Source organism: Schistocerca americana, chromosome 4, assembly GCF_021461395.2.
Source record: "Schistocerca americana isolate TAMUIC-IGC-003095 chromosome 4, iqSchAmer2.1, whole genome shotgun sequence".
In the NCBI taxonomy this organism is placed as follows: domain Eukaryota; kingdom Metazoa; phylum Arthropoda; class Insecta; order Orthoptera; family Acrididae; genus Schistocerca; species Schistocerca americana.
In genome coordinates this window covers 784,328,867-784,349,390 of record NC_060122.1, presented here as the reverse complement: position 1 = coordinate 784,349,390, position 20,524 = coordinate 784,328,867, and the positions used below count along the sequence as shown (strand labels likewise).

At 37.9% G+C, this 20,524-nt stretch overlaps 1 protein-coding gene across 5 annotated transcripts in view; it reads left to right on the top strand.

The window, feature by feature from the left end:
* The first annotated feature begins 3,353 nt into the window (after positions 1-3,353).
* LOC124612978 (protein phosphatase 1A) overlaps positions 3,354-20,524 on the top strand; it is a 233,522-nt gene continuing 216,351 nt past the window's right edge. For 3 of the 5 annotated variants that reach the window (XM_047141510.1, XM_047141506.1, XM_047141511.1), the window contains exons 1-2: positions 3,354-3,491; positions 19,931-20,359. In XM_047141510.1, the coding sequence (XP_046997466.1) occupies positions 19,967-20,359 (393 nt within the window). In that variant the 5' untranslated portion in view covers positions 3,354-3,491; positions 19,931-19,966. The other 2 variants (XM_047141509.1, XM_047141508.1) reach the window with 2 other exon arrangements.

Here is a 20,524-nt window from a genome sequence, read left to right as displayed (position 1 = left end):
CTGGATTGAGACAGTCATGGCAGATGCGAAAGGAGGAAAAGCCGTGTACCCAGCGTGTTTATACCTACTTCAATGGGTCATACGCATGACAGGTGTTTTCATTTACATATTTTTAATCTTGTTACATATTAACATTACATTTCACTGTGCTTTTATGAGAATTTTGTGATATTTTAACATCTCTAGTACCTGCTGTCTGAGCTTCTCATTAAGTTTACTTTCATTCAATATAAAATCATTGGACATTTATCTTAGCCTAAAAAAGAGGTACTCCCATGAGTTTCAGTGCCCTCACCTCCCTAAAGATTTTGATATCATCCTAGTCAATTTACCCTTCCGCTTCCTACTAAGATGCAGGCCATGTCTTGTGCAGTCCCACCTACCAATAGCATCAACAGGAACCAAACCTATGCCTGACAAAGTAGCTGCCTCAAGCAGCCTATTTAGCTTCACAGTGACCCTCCTAAGAGAGCTATTCAATTGGAGCCGATCATACAACATGAAAGTAGGAAGCAAGCCAACATTTGAGTGTTTCATTGCAGATACTATTTTTACCAGGTCACACTCAACATTGTAGCCCTGATCTCTATGAATACTGTTTCCTGCTCCACCCACTACAACAACGTGATCCTATTTTGTAAAGTCTTTGCACAATGATCCTACATCTTCTATCACTTGGCTAAGACATGCACTAGGCTTGAAGAAACTTGTGACCTGGTACCTGTCAAATAATTTTTCGCGTGAGATCTGGCTCACACCTCTTCCATGACTACCATCTAACAACAGAACTTTCCTCCTATTTTCTATTTTTATTTTTTGAAATACTTGGTTTCCTGGTGAAAGTCTGTTGAGTATTAGCAATACTTACATAATTGGTTATCAGTTTACATTGCAACATTTTACGAATTTGATCAACTATGGCTGGTACACAGTTTAACATGCAGAACTACAGCATGTAAACCAAATCTGTCTGAATAAAAATAGTAAATACGATGAAACGTCTGAATTCATTCATTTTATTTCAGCAAATATCACTGGTATAAAGAAAATGTTTGTTTTCATTATTCGATAGACGCTTCACATTTTTGCTATAACTATATCGAATAAAAAAGGAACTGTTCCATTATTAGTATAATTTACATTATCGAAAAATTCTCATAAGAATTGTGCTACAGAATTTGTTATAAAATGTCGCGTGTCCAAGAAATATTTCGTTACCAAAATTAAAGTCTTAATTGATGGAAGATCAAAGACTGCTTTTTTATTCCTCCGCCACTCACCTTTGTAAGTGTTGTGCAAACAGCTGTTAAAAGCGGTTCTCCACGCGACAATAATGAGTACCCTCAACTTAAAAAAAGATCACTTGCTGTGCGTCTTAGCAGTTAAAACTCTGACACTGCAATTATTTTGGTCTATCCTTCCTATGCACAAAATTCCAGGGCAAGTTTCGGCATGTCGAATTGGAGTGTTCCCTTGTCAGTGTTGTTCAATGTGCCCAAAGGAAAGTACTCCAGCATCATGAAGTTGCGAGGTTTTTTCGTGGTTTTGGAGAGACGTTCTTGAGCACTGATGGGGGGGAGGGGGGTATTGTTTTGAAATTATTTGAAGTTAGCGCAGGAAAGCGCCCATATGCGCAACAACACTGTAATACCGTCAAACACAGCAGGTGTGTGAAGAGAAATGCTGAAAATGAACATGACTGCAGACAGATGCTATCACTCGAACAGACTCCTTCAACTGTGTAATCATTCTTCAGGACTTGTGTGGGATGATGGTGTCTAGGAACATCCCATTGGAGAAGCTGAAGAACCCACGCGTCAGGCAGTTCTTGACAAAGTACACAACACACCCAGTTCTAGATGAATTTACATTGAGAAAGAATTATTTATCCATGCACGACAAGGTGATACTCTACAAAATGCGATTTAGTGGTTCTGACGAAAAGGTGTTTGTAACTGTAGATGAAACCACCAATGTGGGTGGGTGTTATGTTGTAAATTACGTTGCTCGTGTTCTAGAAGTTGATGGACCTGGAGAAATTTTCTCCCTAACACGTGAAGTGCTCTAGAGACTGGACAACCCGACAATTGCCATTCTGCTTCACAACTCTGTGAAGTTACTGTGGACGTGTGGTGTGAAGAGAGCAATGTTCTGCTGCTAGTAACAGATGGTACTTCATACAGTTAAAACAGCAAAGGGGCTTCAGATTCTCTACCCCAGTATGGTATGCTTCACTTGTCTTGCACATATGTTACACACAGTTGCAGAGGAGGTGTGATGAAATTACTCTGATCTGGACAAATTAATTTCCTGTTGCAAGAAAATTTGTGTGAAAGCTTTGTTAAGGGTGATGAAATTCAAGGAACAAGAACCTTCACTGCCTCTCTCCCCCCTCAGTCTGTTCTTACACTATGGGGTCCTTGGCTTAATGCTACTGAGTATTGTTACACCAAAATGTAGAAAATATTTAGTGAACTTGTTAGTGATGAATCAAGTGCTGTCTATACCGTGAATGAGTACTTTAAAGGTACCTTGTCTGGAAGCTTGGTGTAGATCAACGTCAACTTTTCAGTGGTATGAAAAGCTATCTCACGACTGGTAGCTGCTGGTACTCAACTGTGTGATGCCCTGTATATTGTGCAACATGTTAATAGTGAGCTGTATCGAGCACGTGGCCATGTGACTGACTAAGTGAACAACAAATTGCGAAGTTGTCTCTAGGGCATTCCGGAATATTCTACGATGTGCAAAATTAGTGATGGTCTTTCTGAGAAAGTCACAACATTCGAAGTCAATGAACCACAGCTTGCATGCAGTGACCTTATTACCTTCAAATACGCTTCTCTGACGTTCTATGTAACTTTTTCAGTTACAAAACTTTCCTCAGTGACAACAATATATCTTCGAAACGGGAAACCTGAAAATGCACATTATGATCCACTGCTACTCTACAGAAACTGAAAAGTGACAGAATGTGTTAAGTAATGTGGAACACCTTCTCATAACCTCACATTCGCAGTTCGGTGCTGGGATAATAGGATCGTCGTGACCTAACGTTACGCACAGTGTGAATACACCTTGAGGCGACCACAAATTCTGAGTACTGCTGACGAAGGCTTTCCTTCGTGTATTGGTATCTCATGTTACAGGAAACACAAGCAATGTATCATCGTACGCTGTAATTCCATCTTAGGCAATACATCCACGCTACAACAAAAAAGAAAAGAAAACCAAAATCTCTTGCGAATTTTCGAAGAGGCATTTTCGTTGCGGCACTTTTGCAGGCTCCCGTGCAGAACTTTTGATCAAGAAGCTTCCGGAGTTGGTTATCAGCTGTGATTGGAAAGGTATGACATCATCCCCAAGGGCCACTATTTTTAGATGTGGGGCATGCGCATTATTTATGAAATAAATATCCGCCATTCATCTGAGTTGAATTCGTTCGTAAAATGGAAAATTGTAATTTGTTCGACACTTTTTGAACTCGCGAGGTAATTTTCGAAGTTGGAAATGACACTACATAGGTTCTAAGATACATTGACGTAATTTGTTGTGATACGTACCGTAGTTGGTTCGTCTTTGCTGCGAGGTTAATTTCGTGTGGCAAATGTATTCCTGTAAATAAATCATCAGTTTGACCAAAACTGAAGTGCGAAGGACAGTGTTATACTGTGGATTTATAATATGGACGTGGGGCGTGGTGCTACTGATTTACGTTTAAACTCTTTGTATTTCATTGATAGGAAAGAGGGAAAAGAAGACTATGTTTAGAATGTCAGGGGTATACACAAAACTTTATTTATTTATTGTTTTTTAGTAGCTTCTTGCCGATCGTGCACCAACATTTAACGAATCCTTCAGAGTGCTGCTGTCAGCCTGTGGTGAGTGTGTTTGAAAACTTGGCGAAAGATCATTGAGAAATATGATCTAGTATTCCCAAACTTGAGGTTTCACAAACGTCCGTAACATTAATGATGCTTATTTTTTTAAACACATGGGGAAATCCGTATCCCAAAAACTCGCAAATGATTATTTATAAATGTCTGTACGCAATTAAATGCAGGTAAATCATTTAAGTAAAGAAACATCGGCCGTCGTGTTGTTTAAAAATATTGTTACTTGAACATTGTTAAACAGCACAATTCGTAGAGAAGGAAGCATAACTACGGGTTTGAGAACACTTGAAATGACAGTGTATAGACTGACTTTTATTTTATGTGCAACATCTAGAGGACCATAAACAGCATAGTAGAGAGTAAATTGGCTTGGATTGTTTGTGTTAAATTTTTTGAAGTTGAAATATTTAGCATACCTAGATATCACATTTGATACATTATTCCACTTATTGTACATATCAAATGAAACTATATGGTTTCAGAGATCTTTTTAAGTCTCTATGGTGTTTATATGTAGTAAACATGTGTTCTGTCTGCTGATTATTTGCTCAAGTAAAGGAGGGGTCGTCTGTCCAGAATAAATGGCCAGTGAGTAATGTTTGGAATAGAATACTACACAAGATCTTATACATAACATGATACTTTCTGTGGCTTGATCTTATTTTGTGTTAAATATATTAAGACTTACTTTTGTTTGGTTTTCCTATCACAGTCAAAGGATCAACTACCACTCAGTTTACCAGCAGCGACTCATTGCTAATGAGTGCTAATATCGTAGTCAGTCAGTGAGAGCAGTTGCCAATTGTATTAAGATTGTTGTAAAAGAGTCTTCACAGTAAAATTAGTGATTCGATATTTTTTGGTGACAAATGTAATTGAATAATCTGTTACGGTTTTTTTTTTTTTCCAAATTGAAAAAAATTGTTGTTCTTAGTTCCTTTGATTTTCTTCTGCTCCGAAGAGCTTGAATAGTTTTTTGCGTGTTATGTGTTACGTTGTGACTAATTGTGACTTTGTTGATGGAGAAAGTAGGGGGCAGGGTGTGAAACAGGAATAGTTGGTGGGGTTACTAACAAATTTGAGGGCAGATCAATTGATAAGAGTTACGTAGTGGGGCTCACTTGTAGTTTCCTTTGTAGATCATCAAAGTAAAATATGTTGTCCTATACTTAATACACCCCACAAGCTAGTCAGTGATTTGTCCGTTTAATGTAGCCTTTTTAACTTTCTTTTGCAGTTGACATTAGCCTATTTATTTGCTGTTGATATTATTTGTTACAAAATATTCATTTAATGTGACATTAACTTAGATCTCATGCCAAACTACAACCAAGATTTTAAGTGGAGTTGCTATCACACTTAACTGGTTCATTTTGATCTTTTGGAGAACAATGTTGTGTACTGGGGGTAGCATTTTTCATACATTTATATTTCTCCGAAAGCAGTGCAATTTTTTTAACATAGCATAACCTAATAAAAGGAAATGAAACACAGCATTATCCATTTTGTTCACAAATGTTTTACTGAAGCCCAATGTAGTATCTGTCTGAATGTTCAAACTGAGAGGTCAAGGAAAAATGTGAGCTATAAACCTGCAGCTGTTATTCTGATCTACTTTCCATAATATGTAAAAATGCATGCCACTCGTACAAAGTTGTGACATATAGGAGATTATCCACATGTGTCTGAATTGGCAGTTTAAGCAGTTGCTTTCTATTCAGTACTGAAGGTAATTTCTTGGAACTAATATTATGCACGCAAATAAAGTTGAGACTTGGTGCCGTGGTTGATGGGAGTGACCATAAATGGGAAATGCCTTAATGGTTGCTCCCATCAGCCACCATGCCCAGGCTGGTGAAACTGATTTGTGTGGACAGTAATAGAGGCATGTTAGTAGAGTACTGTAAGAGTTCAAAATTATGAAACTCCTCCACTTTTGACCAATATTGTTTCTACAAGACACAAATACTTCAATAAATGTAGAATTTCAGCACTGAAGTGGCATAAATCCATACTGTTTGAAATCATGGCCATAAAAATGCCATGTAAGGACTCCCTTAGACTTTTTATGTGATCAGACTAATTATATCTTTATAAATAGCCACAGTGAAAGTACTAAAGTGTAAACCAGAAATACTGTGATTTGTAATGTTTACTGCCTTAACAGAAACACCATTGTTTTATTAACTACAGTATCAGTTTTGTAACATTCATCAGACACAGGCTTAATCCGCGGGATTATGAAATGTTAACACTTACTATGCCAACTCAGATCGTATGCTTATGAGTGGAGCTTTGTGTGGACTAGCATTTCAGGAAAGCAAGTCTTTATCAGAAACTTACTTCATATAAAAGTAAGTGTTTGAAAGCGGAAGACTTCAGTATAAATAATTGTATACAGCCTTTCACTCCAAATGCGCTACCAGTTGTTCCTTGGTATGTGGGCTGAGCCTTTACTAGATGTGGAAATAAATATGTGGAATTGCAGTAATATGATCAATAACTTTTTTGTGACAATACTTTCTGGGTTTGTGGTGACCCACTTTGATTTTCCAGTTAATATAACACTGCCCTAAGGATTTATTAACTTCACTCTGTATTGCTATTGCACCTTCGTTTCATATGTAGGGCCAGGTTTTAATGTGCTAAATCTTTTAGCTTGTTTTAATACACTGAAGTACAATTTGCACTAAACTGCAATTAGGCCTATATAGTGTTTAGAAAGTGATGTTTGTAATTGAATTCACATGAACAACATGACCTGACACTTTTATTGGACCAAGAGGAAAATTATACACTATTTGTCAGTTTTGATCAGTGACCTGATGGTAGCTGTGATGTCAACTTTTGGTGCATATTTTCACAGTATTATTTATTGGTTGGCAAAGCCAGTGAATACGGGGGAAAAAAACCCTGGTTGTGGTTACACACTGATTTGTAACTTAGCCCATTGGAAAATTTTTTCATTGTCCTATCATGTTATTGTCATCATGTTGTTTATGATGTTTGTTGTATGTTTCCTGTGTTGCTGGTCAAAGCTGATGATTAGTATAGAATATTCTTCTTTATCCCTTTCATTTTGTGTTATCCATTATTACATTACTTTTTTTTGAAATACTATCTTCACATCAGGTAAGAAATGAGTTATTGTACGAACTGTAGATACTGGAGACTGTAGTTTGTGCATGAAAAACTTTCATTGAAGATCCTTTATTGATTATCAGTATCATAGAGTAGGCGATAAAACAAAATGGATTAAATACATCCACTTATCGCTTCGTCAGTCACACAGCAGTCCAGTCGAGAAATAGTAAAGCCACCTAACCATGTTTCTTGTTCTGTGATAAAGGTGTGTAGTTTGCAGCTTCAATCTATTGCTGTATTGTCAAATCAAACAAGGGGAAATCCAGGATGGAATGTAAAATATGAAAAGGATAGTTGCTACTCATCATATAGCGGAGATGCTGAGTCACAGATAGGTACAACAAAAAGACTGTCACCAAACAAAAATGATGAGCATCAACTATTCTTTTCATAATACTATGTCTTGTCAAAGGTATTCTGAACGAGTTGAATAACTGTTTCAACAGATGCATGAACGATGAAGGATAGTGAATTCTGTTTGCACTTGTGGAGTTATTGTTTTCAGTTTATATCTCTCCCGACAATTTAATCTTAACCTATTAAGCCGAGAATTTTGGTGTAATTTAGCCACTCCTTAGTATAGAATAATAGTAATATGCTTTGATAGCATGTTGGCTTTTGCAGCTGCATTTCACAGAGAATTACATGGTTCTGAGATTCCTGTAAAGTATAAGCCATGAAAATTACAGAATCACACTTTAATTCATTAAAAACTCTGTAAGGATTGTGGCCAAATTTTAAGAGCTGGAGGGAAGACCAATTCATGTTTTGCACTGCTTATTTTTGTATATGATAAATTTTATTTTTTTGGAGCAAGAATTTCTGAAGTTAGTGAGTGTTCTTGAAAAATATATGTTACAAATTTGTAAATGATGCTTCTGAAGGTTTCCTAAGCTGATTACACACATTGTAGAGATGGCATCACATTATTGTGAGGGTGCATGGAACATCTGCTTGTACAGGATATTCCCTTGATGATATACAAACTTTCATCAGGGGTAATTGTGGAGGACAATTTATTGTTTTGTGATTAAGAATTGTGGTCTGGTTAATACTGAGTCAAAAGTTATATATAAAAGTGAGGAAAAATCAATGTATGAAAGGTTAGACTCTAAGCTCAATTTTTATATAGCTGCGGTACTTGACATGATGCTACTAATGCTCTGTCCATCACCATATAAGGCAACATTTTCATCCTGTTTCTGCCACACCTGATTTGACCTCAAAATGACTGGGTTCCATGCTGCACTCAAATCACTGTGTGTGTTGATAGAGTTAAGTATTTTGTATCAAAGGACGATTTAGCTGAGAAAACTAATAAAGTATATGCAGACAGTCAATACTTACTTTCAGGAGGCACAGTATGTAGAATTGCCAGTACTCTCGTACAGTAATGGAGACGCTACATAGCATTCACAATACTTAGTTTCTTTGTCGAGGAGGAGAGAAGGATAAGTTGGGAAAGTTGAAAAAGGAAGGGCAGCTCACTTGGACCTGTAGTGCGGATGAGGATAAAAATGGAGGAAGAACCGCTAGAGAGTAGGTCGGAGATGGTACACCAGTTGGCACTGTGCTGACGACTTCAGTCCATAGTGAAAGACAGTGTGAGAAGTAAATATGAGTTAGTGGGGAGGGAACTGAACAGTGCAATTAACAATTAGGACAGAAAATATTATATGAAAATATAATGGAGCTGGAGGATGAGAGGAGGATACTGCATGGGAAAATTGTTTGCGAATGAGACCTGTGGAGTAGATGTGGGACAGGAGAGCCTGGAAAAGGTTGTTGGTGAAGCACATGTGTTTGTTTCTGATACTAGTCTTTAAGGAAGGTATATAAACTCATCCTCACTACTGGAGGATCTCTCTCTTGTCCTGGGGTCAGTGACCTGCCCTTCCTTTTTAAACTTCCTCAAACTTACCCTCTCCTCTCACTAACGAAGCAGTTATTTATCCCAAAAGCTAGATAGTGTGTCGCTTTTAATTTTATGTGTTTCTATCAGCAGTAATAAACATTTTGTCTCATGAAACTACAGCAGAGTCTTGCTAATCCAAGCATTCGGTTAATCCAAACATGAAAAATGTTAGTCTAATTATGGAAAACTGTGGGATAAACTGCTGTACATACACACTATTTTAATTTACACAGTACAGTAAACATGTATTAGAAAAAATGGCAAGAAAACATTAGGTTTAAACAATGCACGACAATGAAAGAAAAACTGCCAAACTTACTAAAATACTGTGGACATTTTATCACTACTTTTTAGAAGACAAAAACTCAATCATTGTTTTTTTTGGCGTAATGAAGACAGTCCCTTATATGACGCATAGTTACGCCATCGCCTCATAAACATCAAATCAGCAGATGTAGCAGTGGGCTGTTGCCCTAAATAATGTAGCGTGAGGTCCAGGGCTTCTGGTGTGTCACTGTGTGGCACCAGCTCTCCTTTGTTGCTTTCAGGCTCATTGTCACTTCTGTCACAGCAGTCCACTTTTTCCTGGTCTTGAGTCAAGGCAGCAACTAAATCAGCGCCAGTAAGGTTGGTTGGTTGGTTGGTTAGTTGGTTGTGTGTTCCATTGATCAATCGCACGGTACAGTAGCTGTTATGATGTGGAACGTGTCAAGTGCACAGGAAATGCACATATGAAACAAGATTTTTTTTAAATTAAAGGATTAATATTTCTGTTATTTACCCCATTTCCTTAAATGGCACAAAATGCATATACTATATTTATATATTTATTTATTCCTATTCAAGAATTCATTTATGGTATAGAAGGAGTTGTCAAGGAGATATGATTTCAATTTATTTTTGAAGCTGTTGCTGCTGTCTGTCAGACATTTTATTTCATCTGGTGATTTGTCGAAAATTTTTATAGCGGCATATTTTACCCCTTTCTGTGCCAAAGATTGTTTGAGTAAAGGATAGTGTAAGTCTTTCTTTTTTCTGGTATTATAATCAGGAATGTCACTGTTGTTTTTAAACTGGTCCACGTTGTTGAGAACAAATTTCATTAGTGAGTAAATGTACTGTGAGGCTGTTGTAAGAATTCCCAATCTTTTAAAAACATGCCTACAAGATGTGCAACTATGAACCCCACACGTTATTCTAACCACTTTCTTTTGAGCAGTGAATACTTTTTGTCCATTTAGTTACCCCAAAGTATTATTCCGTATGACATCAGAGAGTGACAGTATGCAAAGTATGTTAGCTTACTAATTTCTACATCCTCAAAACTGGCAATTATTCTGATTGCAAAAGTTGCTGAACCTAGTCGCTTTAGAAGGTCCAAAATATGAATTTTCCAATTAAGATTCTCATCTATGTGTATACCCAAAAACTTAGTGTGCTCTATCCTGTCTACTGACTTCTGTTGATGTGTTATATTTATTGAAGGAACTGTACTTTTTGCAGCAGAAAATTGGATGTACTGTGATTTTTCAAAGTTTAGAGCAAGCCCATTTGCAGAAAACCAATTAATGACTTTTCCAAAAACCTTATTTATATCATTTTCAATTGGAGTTTCTTTTACCAGATTAATAATGATGGTTGTATCATCAGCAAACAGTGTCAGTTCAGCTTCCTGTTTCAGATAGGAAGGGAGGTCGTTCACATACATCAAGAACAAAGGGGACCCATGATTGAACCCAGTGGAACACCTAATGTAATTTCACCCCAGTTAGATGAAGTGGCAAACTTATTTAAATCACTTGACCCATATAAGGAAACTTTTTGCTTCCTGTTCTGTAGGTATGGCTTAAACCACTCATATACTATTCAATTTATACCACAGAACTGTAATTTCTGTAACATAATGTCATGGTTCACACAATAAAATGCTTTGGACAAGTCACAGGAAATACCTATTGGTGACATTTTACTATTTAAAGACTCTGTTATGTGGACAGTGAAATTGTGTATTGCTGTCTCAGTGGAACAGCATTTTTGAAATCCGAACTGTGATTCCCATTACTGTTGAGATGGCTAACCACTCTTGAGCACATTACTTTCTCAAAGATTTTTGAAAATGCTGTAAGCAAGGATACTGGCCGGTAATTATTGACATCTGTGGTGTCCCCCTTTTTGTAGAGTGGCCTGACAATGGCATATTTTAACCTGTCTGGGAAAATACTTTGAGTTCATGATGCATTACATATGTGACTCAGAACATCAGCTGTAATTGCTCCACATTGTTTTAATATCTTATTAGAGATGTCATCTACTCCAACAGAACATTTATTTTTCAAAGATTTAATAATTTACTTATTTCACAAGAGGCTGTTAGGTGAAACTTAATCTGATTAATTTTTTTCAAAACAGACTCTTACATGTACTGCCTGGCTTTTTCTTTTGAACTGTTCTCACCAATTTTTTCTCCTACACTTAAGAAATGGTTGTTAAATACATTAGCTACCTGTGTACTGTTGGTTAGGATGATCTCGTTTTCCTTAATAGTAATACCACCTACCCCAGTGGTTATTTTTCCTGTCTCCCTTCTAACAACATTCCATATTGGTTTTATTTTATTGCCGGAGTCGTTAATTCCTTCTCCAACATACATATTTCTTTATTGCCTTACAACTTTCCTCTATAAGTTAACAATAATTTTTATAGTGTAAAACTACTTCTGGGTTTTTACTAGTTCTTGCTGTCTCATACAGTTTTCTTTTTCTTTCTGAAGACACTTTAATACCTGTAGTAATCCAAGGTTTCTCTGAAAAGTATGTGGTGTTACATTTAGTAATTTTCTTTGGGAAACAATGTTCAAAAAGGGATATAAATTTATCAAGAAATATTTTTCATTTATCATTAGCATTTGGCTCATTATATACATCTCCCCAATTAACATTTCTCAAGCTTTCTTTGAAGTGCCTATAGATACTGGGTTGAGCGACCTTACACTTTTACTTAATGGTTTCCAAACTGTACGCCCTGTTAGGTTTTGTAAGTTAATCAGTTGTGCATCATCATAGTCTGACAATCCATTTACCGCAGGGAAAGCATGTGTTTGTTTTACATCCTCTTTGGATACAAATACATTATCTATTAGCGTGCTACTGTCTTGAACTATACGTGTAGGGAAATTGATCACTGCTTGTAAGTTGTATGTTGTTAATAACACTTCTAGTTCACTTTTCCTTGCAGAATTATTTAGAAAGTTTACATTGAAATCACCACAGATTAATAACTTCTTCTTTTTGTCTGACAGACAGCATAATAGGGAGTCAAACTTTTTTATGAATAGCTTCCAGTCTCCTAATGGGGACCTGTACACTGTTGCTAATATATTATCATATATACATTATCTAGCTGAAGTGCACATGCACAAACCTCAAAGTGCTGATCAACACCAAATTTGTTTGCTTCTAGAGTTTTGCATATATACCCTTGTTTTATGAAAATGGCTGCTCCTCCTTCATCCATCCTAGATCTACAAGTGTAAGATGCTAAATTATACCCACTTATACTGACACTATCCATGCCCATAGTTACATGGTGTTCAGACAGACAGTATATCAATCTCATTCTTATTTTTGATCATCTAAACACACTAATAGCTCATCTATTTTATTTTTCATTCCCGTGATATTTTGATGAAGTAAGTTGATACTGACCTCACAGTTACCCCTATTTACTGTGAATGAAGTTTCTTTTATTCTATTTATCTTAATTTTCATCTGTCTGGACTTTGGCTTTAGCTTAAAATAATCTGTCTGCCAGGACCCATTAACCACAGGGATCACCCCTTGTGTGACTGTGGACCCCCTTACAGTTTCTGCTAACAGAGAAGCTAACTTATTTTTTCCCATCCTATTCAGGTGCAGGCCATGTCCCCACCTACCAATAGCATTTACTGGAACAACACTTATGTTAGATTTTGCCGGTGTCTGGAGCATCCTATTCAGCTCAGTTTTAACATGCCTTACAGCAGTGTTTACCCAGGGCTGATCATGGCACTGAAAGACCTCCACAAACCCCACATTTGTGTGCTCGGTTTCTGCTCCTATTTTATCCAGGTCACTCCCAATACTGTATATTGGATTCATAGCCAGGCTGTTTGTTTCCCCAACCATAATTACCTTACCTTCCTTCTCAAAGTCCCTGCATAGCTGACCTAAGTTTTCTGTCACCTGGTTTCACAGAACTTGTGACCTGGTACCCTGCACCTAATTTCTCCTGAAGCTGCTGGCCCACACCCCTCCCATAACTGCTGCCTATAAGCAGAATTCTTATTTTCCTATTCTGGTTTGATCCCGACATGTCTTTTTTTCTTTAAGGTAATATTCTGCTTCAACCTACTTTCAACTACATCTGGATGAGGCCCTTCCTCCACTTCAGATAGCAAGCCAAACTGATTTACTAATTGAATTTCTGGAGTTTTTTCAAGTGTTTCTCTATTTCGCCCTTTGCTTGCTACCTTTTCCCAGTTCCCAGTCTCTTTTTCCTTCCTTAACCTACATAATTCCAAGTTCGCGTTATCTAATTCAGCCTTAAGGGCACAAATTTTTGCCTCCTGTTTTTTCTGTCCTTTCTACGCTGCCATGGAAGAGCCTCATTTTCTACCCTCGTTTCCTCGCCGCTACGTTCACCCCAATGAAACCATAACTTATAGTCTACACAGAACACCCCTTCTTTCAAATTTCTACAGCAACCACCACATTTGTCACACATGGTTTGATAGACAAACTTAACACAAAAGCAGGTTCTCCACACATGCCCCATCCGCTGCCATCCACACATGTATGTCTCCTTCACTAGCTTCTTCACATCCAGGGTTTGTCTGTATCATTTGTAGTAGATTTTCCTCTTCATTTTCAACTAGGTTGTCCTGAAATTCAAGACATGTCCACAGTTTTCTCCACAATTTTGTCAGAGTATTTTCTGAAATATTCTGCCGTGCCTCAGTGGTCCAATAAACAGTATCCTTCACATTGGTCTTTTCTATTATGTCCATTAAAGGAATGCTATCATCTTGGATCAGCATTCTTAAAAATTGTTTTCCGTAAATCAGCTTTAATGTTTGCAGTATGCCCTGGTCCATCGGCTGTAGAAGTGGTGTAACATTCGGTGACAAAAACTTCGCCACAATTTCTCCCTCACATAATTCCTCAGTGCTGGGGCGAGATGGCGCATTATCAATCAAAAGGATTGCACAGGGAGACAAATGAGTTTCCTTAGAGTACTGTTGAACAGAGGGAACAAACTTGCCGTGAAACCATTCTTTGAACAGCTTACCATCCATCTATGCTTTTTTCTGGTTGTGATAATATATGGGCAGGGAATTCATGTTGCAGTTTGAAAAGCTCTGGGCCTAGCAGATTTGCCTATCAGCATTAAAGGCAGCTTGTGATTACGAGCAGCGTTGCTGCACACTAAAAAAAATCACACAATCTTTGCACATTTTAAAAGCAGGAGCATGGTCTTCTGCTTTGATGCCAAGCTTTTTGTTGGCAATGCTCTAAAATTAAGGCCAGTCTGGTCAGTGTTATAAATTTGTTGAGGAGAATACTTTCCCTCTCTTATCATTTTTACAAGCTCACCCAAGTAATTCCTTCACTGCATCAAGGTCGGAAGAAAGCTTCTCTCCAGTAATTATTAGCTGATGGATTCTATGACTTTTTTTGAATTTGTCCAACCAACCAGTACTTGCACTAAAAGACTCATCACCATTCATTAACTTGTTTAGGTAAACAGCTTTCTCCTGAACCAGGACTCCGCTCAAAGGGGTTCCCCTTTTTCTTTCCTGTGTAAACCAAAGGAAAAGAGCTTCATCCACTTTATCGTACTGTGACTGTTTCAAAGTCAGCTGAATTTCAAGTGTTTTTCCTGAAGACATTGCGCAGGACTGTCCAAGCTTCACTTGGTTCTTCTTCCAACCACAAATGGTTGCTTTACCAACACCCAGTTCCGTTACCAGTTTAGATACAATCTCACCATTGTCTATCCGCTTCAAAGCATTCAGTTTTTCTTTGAGAGTTAACGTTGTAGGTTTCCAATTACTCATGACGAAATTATGTACACCACTACACCTGAACAAATACAATATAACTGTTACAGATGCCAGCGATCGATAACTAACATAACCAAGCGCTTTGCGAGCCAACTGGCAGTGCACTGACTTCAGACACTACACAGGTCTCAACAATGCACAACAACCAGGGGAGGGAGTGAGAGTGAGCCATTGTTCACACACTTGTTGCCATTTGTTACCATGGTGTACGTACTTATCTGCTTGGTATACTTCATTCGAGAAACTTGTCGCCGTAAGTCCGGCTAATCCGAACAAATCGGTAATCCAAGCAAGGTACTGTCCCAATTAGTTCGGATTAATGGGACTCTACTGTAAGTACTGGTCATCAGTTCTGCCTAATAATTTATTATTGTTATTTTGATCTCTATAGATTATTTTTATTATATTTTCCCAGAAACTGTTAGTCCTGGTGAAGGTAGTGGTGTCATTGAATGCCAGTTTCTGCCAATTTTTAGTTCACATTCAGCTACCGCTGATTTCCTGGGTAGCATATTCAGAAGCACTTTTTATGAGCATTCTTCAATGAGCCTTTCACAAGTTGATATGTTTTAGCTAGAAGCCTAAAGATTGACATAATGTTATATCTTCAGAAGCTGCAAATCTCCCTGTCACTGAACCAGAGAACATCAAAAGTGTCAGATGTTTACTCTTCCTGTCAATGGTGCTACGATAAGCTTGATTTGTTGAGCAGAAGTGCTCTCTGATGCTGGAAATGTGGCAAGAGTACAGAACTACCTAAGAAAAGTATTCTGTGAAATTGAATATGGGAACAGATGAATATTGCAATTAATTTTGGGAGGTATCTGCAAGCAGAACATTGCTGAGGAGGAAAGTGTTCTTGCCATTCCATGGTTTGTGATGGGAAAGATAAGCCATCACCTGAACAGACATAATGTAAAGCCAGCCTCATGAGACATGTGAAAGAAAGTAATCTACTGAATTTAAAGAATTTACAAAGTACCATGTAAGTGCAGACAGTTCTATGGTAGATAGAACTTGTGCACAGTAGAATGCCAGATTGAATGTGAGATGTCTGTGACCACATTATTCAGAGAGACTTGTGGTAGTTGAACATGTAGTGAAAAAATTGATACAAAATTGCACTCAGTGTCACATCTCTATCATCACAAATGGTAACAGTTTCAAGTATAGTGTAGTAAAAGTCACCGTAGACAAAAACATAATGAATAACAACAGCAGTTTGAATCTGAATATAGAGTGAAACCCAACCATCATGAGATTAAAGTAGGCATGCAGACACAAGGCATAATAGTGCCTTATATGATGATGGACGAAGAACCGATGACATCATAGCGTGTATCACTGCTATATAAGGTAACCAGAAACCACGTTTCAGTCAGTTACTATTTGAAATTTCTCATTTTCTACGCCTTTAGCTCATCACGTTGTTTGAGTATCTGGAGGTAACAACAAGAAATGATGTGAAATAGGATGAATATGTGAAACTGGTGATACGGAAGACAAATGGAAACTTATATTGACTCTGGGAAAGTGTAACATCTGTAAAGGAAACCACATAGGAGTGCCAGAGCAAGTAGTTTGATGAATTTCGACCAATTACCACATATGAAACAGGAGACATTGAACACACTTTCTTCTTCGTACCTTCCTATCCCATCCTTTCCCTTCTGTTCTTTTTCTTTTCTATTCTTATTTCATACCTCTCATGATTTATTCATTTGCCTCCTTGGCTCTTTTTGCTCTGTTTCCTTTTATTTGTAGAACTTTGTCTTCCATAACTCATAGTGTTGTCCTCTTAAACCACTTGATTCATCTCCCCTGTTGAGTTTACCGTGTACACCAGTTATACTACACATCACAGTATCATATAAGTCTGTTCTATCTGTCTAAATGTCTCTCTGGCTTTATATTCAGGTATACTGCTCTAAATGACTAAAAGAGCTTTATAGATTAGTCAGACTATGTGGATGTTGTTAGCACTGTACAACAAGAGAAGGTCTCTCTTTCTGATTTGTGGTAATGCAATACCAGACACTGTCTGCTGTACTTCAAAGTGTGGAGAAACAAGCTGAATGCTTCTATTGCCACTATCTCGTGAAAGATCTTTTTCTAGGAACTTGTTTCTTATCTTTTTTTGGCCCGATATCTAATAATCACAATAAAAGCCAGTAGAGTCTAAATACTGAAATTTAATTATAAGTAACTGTCTCGTCATTTGCTGTTTTTCTTTTTTTTTTTTTTTTTCCCAGTTTGCTTCGCTGGTAACATTGTGTGCTCTGTAATTTTATAATCTTGCTGATGTTGATGTAGGCGTAGGAAACGTGACCAACAGTATGAGCACTTTAATGTGATGTTATTGGCAATTTTTTTTCTAACAGGCTAAGCTACAGATCAGACTGTCACCACAACCAGGTTTCTTTAGTGCTACATTCGTTGGCTTTGCCACTCACAACCAAACTGTTACCTTCCAACCTAACCTGTAACTCAGGCTAAGCTTCGGGTCAGTCTGTCACCAGTTTATTTTATTTATTTATTTATTATTTTTTTCATGTCTTGTTTGCTTCATATTCATTGGCTTTGGCAGCTAATAACTAAACTGTGAATATATGCACTAAAAAGTAAAATGACAGCAGCCATTAACAGTACACTGAGGTGACAAAAATCATGGGACCTCCTAACATTGTGTTGGGCCTCCTTTTGCCCACGGGGTGCAGCAGCTTGACATGGCATGGACTCAACAAGTCATTGGAAGTTGGCTGCAGACATATCGAGCCACGCTGCCTCTGTAGCCGTCCATAATTGCAAAAGTGTTGCCAGTGCAGGATTTTGTGCACGGACAGACCTCTCGATTATGTCCTCTAAATGTTTTGATGTGATTCATGCCAGGCAATCTGGGTGGCCATATCATTTGCTTGAACTGTCCAGAGTGTTCTTCAAACCAGTTGTGACCCATTGTGGCCCGGTAACGTGGTGCATTGTCATCCATAAAAATTCCATCATTGTTTGGGATCATGAAGTCCATGAATGGCTGCAAATGGTCTCAAAGTAGCTGAACATAACAATTTTTGGTTGAACAAGAGGACCCAGTCCATTCCACGTAAACACAGCCCACACCGTTATGGAGCGACCACCAGCTTGCACAGTGCTTTTTTGACAACTTGGGTCCATAGGTTCATGGAGTATGCACCACACTTGAACCCTACCATCATCTCTTACAGACTGAAATCAGGACTCACCTGATCGGCCCATGGTTTTCCAGTTGTCTAGGGTCCAACCAATGTGGTCACAAGCCCAGGAGAAGGAATTTATTCTGCTGTTAGCAAAGGCACTCGCTTCAGTCGTCTGCTGCTATAGCCTATTAACACCAAATTTTGTCACACTGTCGTAACAGACATGTTTGTCTTGCATCCCAGATTGATTTCTGTGGTTGCTTCACACAGTGTTACTTGTCTGTTAACATAGAAACTCTACTCAAATGCTGCTGCTCTTGGTCATTAAGTGAAGTCTGTTGGCCGCTGCGTTGTCTTTGGTGAGAGATAATACCTGAAATTTGGCACTGTCAGCACATTTTTGACACTGTGGATCTTGGTATTTTAAATTTCCGTATGATTTCTGAAATGGAATGTCCCACGCATCTACTCCAACTACCATTCCCCATTCAGTGTCTGTTAATTCCTCTCAAGCAGCCATAATCACATTGGAAACCTATTCGCATGACTCACCTGAGTACAAATAACAGCTCCACCAATGTGCTGCTGCCCCTTTTATACCTTTTGTAAGTGATACTAGTGCCATCTGCATATGTGCAGATCGCTGTCCCATGACTTTTGTCACCTCGGTGTATGTCATTGGCCAAAGCCAATGACTTCTGTGGAACATTCCTCTTGATCCGACATAGTGACTGTGTTTCACTCTTTGGAAATAGTGCTCAAGTTATAATATTGAAATTTATTTGTGTATCACTTATATGTTTAGTGACTAGTTGTTAAATGGCGTCAGGATGTGAACATCTGTTATTCACTTCGTTGTGGGGGGGGGAACACTTTTCACTGTATGCATTACTGCTTTTAAGGACTCCATAAATTCTTCAAATATCAGTATTTCCTGATAGATGTAACAATGAGAACTATATTATGTGGAATGTTTACACTGAAAGAGGGCAAAATATTGGATTTTTGTATCATGTATACATTTTGAAACACTGTTTTCATCACCAAGTCAATGATGGTATTTCATGAAAATCTTCTTTTGTTTCAATGTCCAATTAGCAATATGTACTCCAAAAGCTATTTTTCTGTTGCACCATCCCTGTATAGACTATTTTTTTCTGAGGGTTGTCCAGCAGTTTTATTCTTAATGTTTTTCAAGTAAAGCTGGAACATGCAGATAGACATTTATACTGTATGATTTGTATGAGACATCTGAAATTTGTGGTTCTTGATTGAATTGGATCTTATCAAAGCAAGATGTAGCGGTAAAACTAACACCAATAAACACACTAGAAGGAAAGGAAAGAAATGCCCTTTTGCTATATTGAGTGTATTTTACTTTCTGCCAATGTGGAAGAAAGAAGAAGAAAAAATGTTGCTTTGAAACGATAGTATCATTAAAGTTTTGTTACTGTGTTGCAGATTTTCACACAGTTTAGTAGAGTAATGAATGACGTTAAATATATTGATGTCCTTGCAGAGAGCTGTGTTGGATAGTAGACTTGTTCCCCACTGCCTTCAGAGATATAGAAGTTAGTTAATAAACTGTAAGATTGTGATACTTTATTTATTGTATTTTTTGAGTATATCAATAGTGAAGAACCAAAATCTCTATGTTATCTCAACTGATATCTAAAGACTTTAATATTTCAATTGCTTTCAGATGAAGGATCGTCATAGGTAAGACGAATCTGACAGGATGGGGTCATTTCTCGACAAACCGAAGACTGAAAAACACAATGAACATGGCTGTGGGAATGGGCTGCGTTACGGTGTGGCGAGCATGCAAGGTTGGCGTGTCGAAATGGAGGATGCCCACTGTGCCGTCACAGGTTTGGGTGAAGGACTGGAAGATTGGTCATTCTTTGCCGTATTTGACGGACACGCAGGGGAGAGAGTGTCGGCACATTGTGCAGATCACCTACTTGAGTGTATAGTGGGTGCAGAAGAGTTCAGAAGTGATGATGTAATAGAAGCAATACGTGCTGGTTTCCTTCGTCTGGATGCCCGCATGAGAGCCCTTCCTGAGTTAGCTAGTGGTGAAGACAAATCTGGTTCAACAGCTGTTTGTGCACTTATATCCCCACACACGGTAAGTTATTGTCAGGTTATAAGTTTCTAGGTTGCCTTGTTCATTAGAAATGACATAAATGTAAATCACTTTTAGAATTTCTGTAAAACAGAAAGTCTATAAAGTTCCTCTGATATGGCAACAAAGTAACATATGCTACAGTGGGGTGCCAAATTATTATACTTA